This window comes from Podarcis muralis, chromosome 10 (assembly GCF_964188315.1).
Source record: "Podarcis muralis chromosome 10, rPodMur119.hap1.1, whole genome shotgun sequence".
NCBI lineage: Eukaryota > Metazoa > Chordata > Lepidosauria > Squamata > Lacertidae > Podarcis > Podarcis muralis.
The window spans coordinates 33001916-33014391 of record NC_135664.1 but is presented as its reverse complement, the minus strand read 5'-3'; the positions used below and the strand labels follow the sequence as shown (position 1 = coordinate 33014391).

The following is a 12476-nucleotide window of genomic DNA, read 5'->3' as shown; positions in this document are numbered from 1 at the left end:
TTTTTCTGTGTGTCCCCACCCCACCCAAATGGGATAATTTGCCTGATCTCTAGCTCTCCCACCAACCCCTTTGCGGTGTTAATTCCAATGTGTTTGGTTTTTATTTTACAAATTTTCAGTTGAAAGCAAAGGACAAAATATCTAAGTACTATTTTACTTTGCTTCGTTGTATGATGTTGATATTAGAAAACAGGCTCTCTAAACGTCCGTTTGGAAAGAGAGAACCAGAGAGACCTAGAGCCAAAAACAGGGTTGCAAACCCCACAGGGCAGTGTACTGCACTTGGACTGAAAGAACAAGAACAGTTTAGCACCTTTCTGCTGATGAGCATGGAAACGGCTATAGCATATTGCAAGGATCCTGGGAACACAGTGGAAAAACCTATCCTCCTTCAGGATTCATCCCCAAATATACAGAAGGCAGAATTCGCAGGATATACACACACTTACAGGGTCCACATCCAGGCAGCTTGATTCATTCTTGAGGATCTTGTGATGCTTTTTAGTCTGACGTGCACCTGGAACTTGCTTGCACAAGCAGCATTTATTAATAATAAAAATAATAAATTTATTATTACATTTCTACCTTGCTTTTCCTCGAAAGAAATCAAGGTAGCATACATAATTCTCTTCCTCACAGTGTTCTACCTTCACAATGTGCTTCATAGCCAAGTGGAGATTTGAACCCTGGCCTCCCAGGTCCTAGTCCAACTTTCTTTCTTTCTTTCTTTCTTTCTTTCTTTCTTTCTTTCTTTCTTTCTTTTTTGATAATTTATTTATTTGGTTTTTCAAATTAAAAATTTACAGAGATATATCAAATATAAATCATAAAAACAAGATTCCAAGGAATCTCCTGGTCTTCTATCTTCCCCTTTGTGGGTCCTATCATTAATCCTTTCTTCCCACATCTTTTATGGTAATCCAAGTCCTTTACCTCTTCCATTATGTCCAGAATTCAACCTCAAACCACAAGTGATATTCCAATCCTACTAACGATTTTAACTGTTTACAAGGGTCTTTCAGATAAGTTATAATTCCCCCCCCCCCATTCCTTATTAAACTTTTGGTCTTCCTGATTTCTGACTCTTCCAGTCATTTTCGCCATTTCATCATAGTCCATTAACTTCATCTGCCATTCTTCTCTGGTAGGAACTTTATCTTCTTTCCATCTCTGGGCCAGTAATATCCGTTAAGCCGTGCTCACGTACATAATAGTCTTTTCTGCATCTTTGGGATTTCAGCACCTAGAATTCCTAAAAGGAAGGCTTCAGGCTTTTCAACGAAGGTTATTTTAAACATTTTTTTCAACTCATTATCTATCATTTCCCAAGATCCTTTTAGTGCCTTACAATCCCACCACGTATGATAAAAGGTGCTTTCTATTTCCTTGCATTTCCAGCATACATTTGAGCATGTTTTATACACTTTAGCTAATTTACTAGGAGTTAAATACCATCGGCACATTGTTTTCATATAATTTTCTTTCAACATACAACATGCCGTGAACTTTAAATCCCAATTCCATAACTTTTCCCAAGCTGTAAGCTATGTATTATTCCCAAAGTCTTTCGCCCAGGTCCTAGTCCAACATTCTAACCATTACACCACACTTGCCTCTTCGGCAATCCTTTCTCTTTGCCTGTCAGTACAATCTCCAGATCAGGATGTGCATAGTTGTGATGCAGTCTTAACATGCAAAGCCAAGCACCTTTCCTCTGTAATCGGTCCTCCTGCCAGCTAATGAATGGCTTCCTTCCACCTGCACTGTTGACACTGTCTAACAAACAGCCCCCAGCAGCAACGGGGAATCTCAGCAAATGTCCTGGAGGTCTGGGAATGCAGAAGGAAGCGGCTCCTCCCTTTGTCTGGAATACCAAAGTGAGAAGGCAGAGACTTTTGGACATCGGTCAGCCTTGTTTAATTCCTTGACCAGATTGGAGGAAAGGAAAATTTGCATGGCAGTCCAGTTTGCATTGGAAGAAAGCAGTAAATTTAAACTACATTGAGAGAGCAGTTCATTGCCAAAGACTCTCCTCCCTGAAAGAGAGGGGAGTGGTTGTGGGCGGGAGCCCGAGCACCGCCCAGCAGGGGGCGTTGCCCCCTGCCTCCAGCTCACCTGGCTGGCACTCACGCCCGCCCGGTGGCCACCCAACCAGGTGCCGCGGTGGGGGCGTGTTCAGCAGCCTTTTGCTGCAGTGCCAGCCTTTCCCTGGCCTCATTCCTCATCGTCGTCCCGTCACGAGTCACCCACCCTCCACTCCCTTTTAGTTAGGGCTTAGGTCATTGGCCTTGCTATGGACCTTAGGTTGGTCGCCCTGGTTGCCCGGGGGGCCTGGTAGGAGTTTTTCCATTTGGCAATAGGCTTTTTGGTTTTTTCGCCTACCTCGTAGCAATCGTCACAGCTTTTGTGGTATTGGTGGGTAGGTTAGGCATTGGAATAATGTGTTGTGGTGTGTCGAAGTGCTAGGTGTGGCCATCGCCTATGCCTTCAATTTTTGGGTATTCCGTTAAAGGAATCTGGCGGTCGTGTATTCTGTCCGATGCCTGCTTGGCGGGAGGCCATGGCACGACCCGCGGTGACAGCAGGGGTGAGCCTATAGTTGGATTAGCATCAACAGGTGATGAACCCCTGGTGAATAAACCCACTTGTTTCGATCCAATGCCTAAGCCAATACCTTTTCATTGCTGTAATCAATAAAGTTGTGGCCTTTTCTAGCCCATTAACCTTATATCACGTGTCCTTGTGTCTTCATTTCACTTCGCGGGGGTCGGGCCCTCGAACCACAAATGAAATAGCCACGTATGACGAGAGAAGCGATTTAAATGTAATGTACAGGCAGGAAATAACCCTTTAAAGGCTTGATGGTTTTCACCAGTTTGGATGCCCCCGAGAAGGAGAAGAGGAGTTTCTCGTAGAATATTTTCCAGTTAAATGTCTCTTCCATTCACCCTTGCCTCACTCGCTCAAAACTGCTGTGTGAATCAGTTGGGGAGGATGCGAAACATTCTGAAATTGGGCTAAGGAGGATTTGTGAGTTTCTACAGAAAAGCCTTCCTAAGAAGAACTGCCTCATAATCTTCTTACATTTATATCTTATCCTTCTTTCATCCTGTAACCCAAGACAGCACGCATGATGTACTCAGGTGGTCATTCATTCAGGAACTGTCCAGTCGTAGACCTGCTTAGCTTTAGGAAGGAGGTGCTTATCACTGACATTAGGTAAAGGTAAAGGCATGACTAAACCACTACTGGCACATGGAGAAGAAGAGAGTTTGGATTTGATATCCCGCTTTATCACTACCTGAAGGAGTCTCAAAGCAGCTAACATTCTCCTTTCCCTTCCTCCCCCACAACAAACACTCTGTGAGGTGAGTGGGGCTGAGAGACTTCAGAGAAGTGTGACTAGCCCAAGGTCACCCAGCAGCTGCATGTGGAGGAGCGGAGACGCGAACCCGGTTCCCCAGATTACGAGTCTACCGCTCTTAACCACTACACCACACTGGCTCGACCATGATGAGTGCCAGAGTGCACGGAAATGCTGTTTACCTTCCCACCGCAGCGGTACCTATTTACCTACTTGCGCTGGTATGCTTTCAAACTACTAGGTTGGCAGAAGCTGGGACAGAGCAATAGGAGCTCACCACATTGCGCAGATTCAAACTGCTGACCTTCCGATCAACAAGCCCAAGAAGCTCAGTGGTTTAGACCACAGTGCCACCTGCATCCCTAACACTGCTGTTAAATACCATTTGGAACAATTCTTTGTTATTCCCTAACCATTTGAATAGCAAATTTATATGTGTAATTCTTGTGTTTCTTTCCATACATCTCCTTAAACTGTTTCCAGTTAATTGCTTTCTTTACGTCTGTCCAGCAGGGCTGTTGCACAGTTTTCTTGATCAATCTCTTGAACTGGAAAAAGCTATAAATTCAAAGTTATAATTAGATCTGGCCACATTTCTTTTTTTGTTGTTAAAAAGGAAGTAGCCCTTTTGCCACAACTGACAGATATAACAATGTAAAAGCCAAAGAAAATATTAACATTTCAATTGTGCTTTGTTACAAAACAAATGGGTTTTCTCTGCTTGCTGGGGAAAAGAAAATGCAGACCCTTTTAGAAAGCTATGATTGCACACTATGTGAGGGGGCAGTTGATCTAGTTGCATGGGCACCTTATTCCCCCTGATATTTGCCCCCTTGTGAACAGTTTCACACCCATTTGCAAAGTGCTCTGGGAGAATGGAGTACAGTGATACCTCAGGTTACATACACTTCAGATTACAGACTCCGCTAACCCAGAAATAGTACCTCGGGTTAAGAACTTTGCTTCAGGATGAGAACAGAAATCGTGCTCCGGCGGCGCGGCAGCAGCAGGAGGCCCCATTAGCTAAAGTGGTACCTCAGGTTAAGAACAGTTTCAGGTTAAGAACGGACCTCCAGAATGAATTAAGTTCTTAAACCCGAGGTACCACTGTATTGAAATGGGGACCCTTTTCTATGTAAAATAGCAGGAGCTGTATTCCACTAGATGGCAAGGATGACAACTGCTGGGAGTGAAACAGCGGGGATCATTCAGTGTGTAACCTAAGGGTTAATTCTGCTCTCAGTTAGTCAGCTAACCAAAAGCCGGTGTTGGAGAAGATGTTGCTTACCAACCAGGCAGAGTGGCATGATCCCTATTGAGGAGGCGTGTAATCTGACTGGCTGTGTAGTTCTGAAGGAGCTTTTCCTCTCTACCTGTGGTTGAATGTCTCCCTGCTATGTCCAAGGCCTGAAGTAAGAAAGATATAACCTAGTTGTCTCTTTCTCCTTAGTTATGTACTGTTTTTGTTCAGTTTCCTCAGTAAAGTATTATTGGGATATATGTATGTATGTCTCTGGACTTTGCTAAAAGCAAGGATAAAATCAAGGAAGATTCTCTTATCTTTGATGCACTCCCACTACATTCTGAGTGATTGTACAGTAGGCAGTACTTTTTTCTTTTCTTTAAAAAATGTTTAGGGGTACTCTCATTTTCCTACTCATAGGAAATACTGCCCCTCAGAGAGGCCAAACTTAGATTCACGAAATGTTTAGGGGTATGCGTACCCCTGCATAACCTCAGAAAAAAAGCACTGCATATAGGCAGATCATCAGACTACAATTGATGGATTAAAAATATTCATATGCTTCTATTTGTGAAAGATATCAGAGCAACTGGCAACGGTATATTCTGTACACAAAACCAGCTTTAAAAACCATGAAAAATTTAAAATAAGAAATTGGCTAACTATTGTAAGAATAGCTGTAACCCTGACAGATTAGGAAAGCTTTCAGGAGGCACTTAAAAGTTGAAACAGAGGGCGTCTGCTGAATCTCTACTGGCAGAGTGGTCCATGTGAACAGCATCAGTGGTGGTTTCCCTTAGAAAGGCAAGTAATAGCGAAGAAGAAGAAGAAGAAGAAGAAGAAGAAGAAGAAGAAGAAGAGGAGGAGGAGGAGGAGTTGGGATTTGATATCTCACTTTATCACTACCCGAAGGAGTCTCAAAGCGGCTAACATTCTCCTTTCCCTTCCTCCCCCACAACAAACACTCTGTGAGGTGAGTGGGGCTGAGAGACTTCAGAGAAGTGTTGCCCAAGGTCACTCAACAGCTGCTTGTGGAAGAGTGGAGACACGAACCCAGTTCACCAGATTACGAGTCTATCACTCTTAACCACTACACCACACTAGCTCAGCTGTTAGAACATGAGACTCTTAAACTCAAGGTTTGAGTATCACATTGGGCCAAAGATTCCTGCATTGCAGGAGGTTTGACTGGACGATCCTTCTGGTCCCTTCCAACTCTACAACTCTATGATTCTTCGAGGGAGAGTGCCAGAACGAGGCAGCCGGCTCTTTATGAAACTGCCGTGTGTGGAGGCTATGAGAGGAAGGCAAACATCTGTCAGCAACTTTGAACTCTCTTTCTTGGTAGATACATTAATAATTCCAAAGCTCTTATTTAAAACAGATATAAACCTGCAAGCAATAGTGTTTTAGTTGGCCTCGTTGATTTTTAGCGAGTGTTCTTTGATAAATTATTCCCAAGCAACATCCAAATAATTAAAGTCATTTTCACTCTTGCAAAATGGCAGGAGCGAGCTGATTCAATCAAACAAACCTGAGTATATTGGAAGGATCCTTTGGCAGCAAATAAGAGAGAATGAAGGATTGTGTTTCCAGAATATAAAGAAGGGGAAATGGTTCTTTTCTAAGTTAGTTTTGCAATGCAGGAAGCTGCTAATTAGCTGAAAAAGCAGGGCAACATTGGCAGCAACAGAATATTTTTCATGGGGACAAGTCCATAAAATGAGAATTAACAGACCTAACAGTGACAGAATTGTATATTACATGGAGTGATCCTGCAGTAAGGCCATGATCCACCTATTGAAGTTATTTATTTCTTACATTTATATTATATCATTGTTCCCAAGGTGGTTAACATGTGGTTCTCTAGAACTCTTTCAGCTGGGTTGGATGGACCTAGATCTGCTTAGCTTCAGAAAGGTGATGGCCCCATGCCTTTTCACACCATACTCTGATTACAGTTTAGGTCTCATCCAGAAGATTACATGTACAGTCGTACCTTAGATTCTGAATGCCTTGTGAGTCAAATGTTTTGGCTCCCGAATGCCGCAAACCCGGAAGTGAGTGTTCTGGTTTGCGACTGTTATTTGGAACCCGGACGTCCGACGCGGCTTCCAATTGGCTGCAGAACTTCGTGCAGCCAATTGGAAGCTACGCCTTGGTTTCTGAACGTTTTGGAAATCGAATGGACTTCTGGAACAGATTCCATTCGACTTCCGAGGTACCACTGTATTAGTAAAAATACCAGACAGAAATGCATTTTATTTGGGGGAATTGCTTAGAAATGTGTGTATATTGGTCAAAACTGCATAGAAATATTAGAAGAAATTCACACTAAATTGTGGACTTTTTTACCAAAAAAATGTGCAAATTTCTGTGGAAAAGCAGAGAAATGAATTTAAGAATGGGGGGGGGATAAGATTGAGAGAAACAAAAATTGACAGATTTGTCCAGCCCCAGTTCCAACAATATGTTCATACGATTTTAACTGATGTGACAAAAATGCCTCCTGGTAATTTTTACTTGAAACTGCCTCTTCCTACCCCTGCCTCTGTACATGCACATGCACATGGACAAACAAACCTTACCCAGAAGATCATAGAATCATAGAGTTGGAAGGGACCCAAGGGTCATCTAGTCCAACCCCTGCAATGAATGCAGGAATCTCAGCTAAAGCATCTGTGACAGATGGCCATGGAAGGAGAGTTCTCCAAGGAAGGAGAGTTCACAACCTCCTGAGATCAGAGAGCTGTCCAAAGCCAAAGTCCATTAGGTGCAAGGAGCAATGTGCTCTAATGTGAATTAGGTTCCAATCTGCCTGACACATAGCGGAGAAAAGCAGACAAATGAATAGTGTGAAATAATAAGAATACAGTGGTACCTCGGGTTAAGAACTTAATTTGTTCTGGAGGTCCGTTCTTAACCTGAAACTGTTCTTAACCTGAAGCACCACTTTAGCTAATGGGGCCTCCTGCTGTTGCCGCATTGCCGGAGCACAATCTCTGTTCTCATCCTGAAGCAAAGTTCTTAACCCGAGGTACTATTTCTGGGTTAGTGGAGTCTGTAACCTGAAGCGTCTGTAACCTGAAGCATCTGTAACCCGAGGTACCACTGTAGATGATGACTCCCAGCTGTGATAACTGAGAGCAGAACTGTGCCAGTTTGTTTGCCTGCATTTCCAATGACTTCAGGACAACAGCAGCACCTCATAGGTCCTGGGCTGATGGACAGTCTTCTGATGTTCTTAGGAAGCTTTTAGGGAGGAGCTTACAGAGTGGCGGAGATCAGAAGAACACACATGGCTATTTGAATCACATGGAACCTAGAAAGTGCTGTTCAATCCCGTGCATGTTTACTCCAATGGGACCTACTGCCCAGGAAGTATGTTTGGGATTGCAGCCCAAACTCCACATGCAAACACGCAACCTAGATCAAGTTTTAAAATAGCAGGTAAGGTCCTCATGAGATAAAGAGCTGATTGCACGTCACTTGTTTTGTAACACAGGCGAGGATCCAATGTATCGCTCACCTTGGATATGAGCAGCTTGGGCAGCATCGAACCTTTTGTAGCCGTGCCGACGCCAAGAGAAAAGGTTGCCATGGAGTACCTGCAGTCAGCCAGCCGGATTCTGACAAGACAGCAGTTGCAAGACACAGTGACAAGTTCTCATTTGCTCCAGACCGAATTTATGGTAAGTCTGTTGGCCTGTCATCATAACTAGCTTAAATCTGTGACCCTACTCTACGACTTAGCTTATTTTTATATATTTATTTTAGAGATTTCTATGCCACTTTTGCCTTCTGTTATGAATTGCCAAAGTAGTTTACATATTAAATATAATGCAAGACTATATACTCAGAGGTATCCAGTTGTTAAAACCAAAAATCCAAACAACCAATATCAGAACAGCAAAAAAGTGGCGAGGACAAGAAGTACATTTCCCTCCTCTGTTCTGGTTGAAACCATCCAGCATCAGTGCCCACTGCTTGCTTACTGCCAGAGGAACTCTCTTCTGTACAATGGCCAGGTAAATACCTGTGAAGGCAGTACAGCCAGCAGAGCCTCTCGCAGCTTGATGCAACTGGTCCTGATGAACTAAGTCAGGAGTCTGCAACCTTTAACACAAAAAGAGCCACTTGGACCCGTTTCCGAAGGGGGGGGAAGGGAGCCGCAAAACCGGGAAGGTGACTAACGCACGCACCGCCCCCATGTGACGTCACAACCAGTACAGCGCCCGCCACAGTGGGGAGTGTCAGGGCACACAATGCGCCTCCTCCCCTCGCTAGTATCCGCCCCGGAGCCGCGGCAAAGGTGTAAAAGAGCCACCTGCGGCTCCGGAGCCGCGGGTTGCAGACCCCTGAACTAAGTCATCCCAAGGGAAATTGAATTCAGTAACATTTCCACACCTGCTACCCAGTAGTGGACAGCGCACTGGAGCTGTGCTGTTTACCCGACCTCCTTGTGGCCCAATTGCTGCCTACTGGGAGGGAGAGGGGAAGAAGTAAGGTGGCAACAAGGTCGGTGCAGTGCAAATGCACCAGCAGGAACACCAGATTTGCTCTGCCAGCATGTTTGCACCGTGCCAACCTCCCCAGCAACTTTCCATCCCCTTCTGCAGCAGCTGCTTAGCCAGAGGGAGGACAAGTATGTGGCACAGCTCCACTGTGCCATCCACTATGAACATCCATCACCCTTGGAGAGGCCATTTTGAGCCGGAGAAATGGCCAGCGGGAAAAAGACTAAGCACCCTGCCTCCCTCCCATTGCTGCTGTACTCCAAATTATAGTCTTTCAAGGCTGCTTTGTGGTTCCTTTCAGGCAAGTGGTAAGTGGCACTTTATAAAGGCTAATGTGACTTGATTATGGGTGTGTGTGTTTCCTTCCTCTCTAGGAAATCCCCATGAATTTTGTGGATCCTAAAGAAATTGACATCCCTAGTCACGGAACTAAAAACCGCTATAAGACCATTCTTCCAAGTAAGTCCATTTAAACTGATGTTTTTATGCGTCTGCTATTTAATCCAGTGGTGCAGTCCTCCCTTTTCCTATCGTCAGTCCATTGCTGATGTCAGCCTTTCCATTCCCAACACTGGGTGTGCCTTTTGAACTAGGGCACCTGACAAGGGATGTGTGAAATGATGGCTTTTCTTTGAAAAGGGCTGTAGGCTGACAACCACACCCTGTGCATTGCTGTGAAGTTCGCCAGTGACTTGTGTTAAAAGTTTTCCGTACTTCTGAATTACCGGTATGATCTTTCTTTCCTGGGCTGGTCAGTTACCTAACCGTAATGTGGCATGGTTCTTAATTTTACAATGACAGAATATTTTCCCCCACCTTTTTTCGGGGGGCAGAACCATGTGTTCTTTTGAGTTGTGGACCCTTCATTCCCCCCCCCCCTGGTATTTATAGCTTATTGCAACATTATTTTCTTCAAAATTCATTGAGGTTTCTTATTACTATTCATTAAATTTCTATACCACCCTTCAACCAAGGTTCACAATATAAAAACACAAAAATGCATACCATAGTAACAAGTGAAAACAATAATCCCTCCACACACAGGTTATTAATATTATTTATTCAATCAATTTAGCACTATTTCTTTTGAATGTCTGTCTTCAATTGTATTGAAACTGATGCTGTAGTTTTTCAGCCCACTCTAGATAGCAGCCAAACTCAAATTAATTGATCAGGGGTGGCAAACCTGTGGTCTTCCAGGGGTTGATGGACATGGTAGCCAGAAGCCATGATGCTTATGTTCTACCTCCACTGTATGCTGGGAATCACAAGAGGGGAGACTGCTATTCCCATCATTCTTGACCATTGGCCACCTCACCACCTATTCCTTTTCGTATGCTTCTGTAGCTCTTAAAGGTAAATGGATTTTCATTTTGATTTCCAAGTTTGTTTTTTCCCTCCCAGATCCTGTAAGCAGAGTCTGTTTGAAACCCAAGAACCCAAGCGATGCTTTGAGCACCTACATAAATGCTAACTACATTCGGGTAAGTAAATCAGTGTGAATCATGTGAGGATTTACTTTCTTAAAGTTCATTTCCGTGCCTTCAGTTTAGGAATACTTGATTCTTGTTTACCTAGGAGACTATCCAACATTAGTTCCCTAGCTTTGCTGAATTAAAGGCCACCATGTTTCTCTTTACTTCTGCTCTCTGTCTACCCCAGGAACCCATGGGTTGCATTCAATGCTAGTCCTGCTCTAAGTAGACCCATTCGAATGAACAGGCATGACTGACTTAGGCCCATTTATTTCAATGGGTCTACTCTGAGTAGGACCTGATTGGACAGGGAAATGCAGTAAAAAAAAAAAAAGATGGGATAAATGACTGATTAATCAGCAAGCATATAACCATCATGGAAGCAAATGAGGATAAAATCAGGAAGAATGCTCATTGTCAGATAGCCTCCACACAAACAAATCAGAGCAAATGCCCAGGAAAGACCAGATAGCACCTAACCTTTGTGTGAGCTTTATGCAAGCAAATCACAATGAAAGCACAATAATATATTGTCTGGGGGCGCATTTAGATTATTGGTGCTTTAAGCTAAAGGGCTGTACAAGCTTTCAGTGTTAGCTCTCTTCCTTTTTAGGTATCTGATTCTTTTATACAAATGAAGATCTCTAACTGTTAATCGTTCAAATGTAAGGTATCTTGTTTCTCACCCAGGGTTATGGTGGCCAGGAGAAGGCTTTCATCGCAACCCAGGGCCCGATGATTAATACAGTGAATGATTTCTGGCTGATGGTGTGGCAAGAGGACAGTCCTGTCATTGTTATGATCACAAAGCTGAAGGAGAAAAATGAGGTACGATTTCTCAGATGAGTCACTTGTGAAAACAACCCCTGCGAATGTGGAAACCAGCCAGTGCTGAGATCAAATGATCAAGACCCAAACATCATCATGATGAATGTTATATACAACCGGAACCCATTGCCAAGCGGGACATATTTGGGAGAAGGAAAAGCTAAGGTGTAAACCCTACACAAATCTAGAGTGGAGGCCCTAAGATGGTTGGGTGGTGTCTTGTATGCCTCCTTCTGGCAACTCCGGCAGCCAACATGGTGCCAAATATATTGCTCTACTTTCCTTTGGACTACATCAGCGAGGCCAAGAGGGGTTGGGGTTTTTTTGTCATCTGGGCAGCCCAGGACCTCCATACACACCGTCCAGATACACACTGCTCATTCTGCATACCTTGTGTCTGGACTACAGCTCCCATCGTCTCTGACTACTGGTCCTGCTAGCTAAGGATGATGGTAGTTGTAGTCCAAAAACAGCAGGAGACCCAAGTTTGGGAAACCCTGGTCTAGGCAATTGATTGAGGACCTATCTATTAAATTATTCTATCCAAAATATACTTAAAGGTAAAGGGACCCCTGACCATTAGGTCCAGTCGTGACCAACTCTGGGATTGCGGTGCTCATCTCGCTTTATTGGCCAAGGGAGCAGGCATACAGCTTCCGGGTCATGTGGCCAGCATGACTAAGCCGCTTCTGACGAATCAGAGCAGCTCACGGAAACACCGTTTACCTTCCCGCTGGAGCGGTACCTATATTTATCTACTTGCACTTTGACGTGCTTTCAAACTGCTAGGTTGGCAGGAGCAGGGACCGAGCAACGGGAGCTCACCCCGTCGTGGGGATTCGAACCGCCAACCTTCTGATCGGCAAGTCCTAGGCTCTGTGGTTTAACCCACAACGCCACCCGCGTCCCTCAAAATATACTTTCATGACATCTAAAAGATTGTATTCTAAGGGCACGTGAGATTTCGTGAATTAAACAGATCCTTGTCTGACCTGATCAGAATGCTTATAGAAACCTGTGATGGCCACCAACTTGGATGGATTTAAAAA

At 44.1% G+C, this 12476-nt stretch overlaps 1 protein-coding gene across 2 annotated transcripts in view; it reads left to right on the top strand.

Annotated features, from left to right (window-relative positions):
- PTPRR (protein tyrosine phosphatase receptor type R) overlaps positions 1 to 12476 on the top strand; it is a 114846-nt gene that overhangs the window by 92611 nt on the left and 9759 nt on the right. For both annotated transcript variants that reach the window (XM_028746956.2, XM_028746957.2), the window contains exons 7-10: positions 8113 to 8299; positions 9499 to 9583; positions 10529 to 10608; positions 11290 to 11427. In XM_028746956.2, the coding sequence (XP_028602789.1) occupies positions 8113 to 8299; positions 9499 to 9583; positions 10529 to 10608; positions 11290 to 11427 (490 nt within the window). The remainder of the gene's footprint in view (positions 1 to 8112; positions 8300 to 9498; positions 9584 to 10528; positions 10609 to 11289; positions 11428 to 12476) is intronic.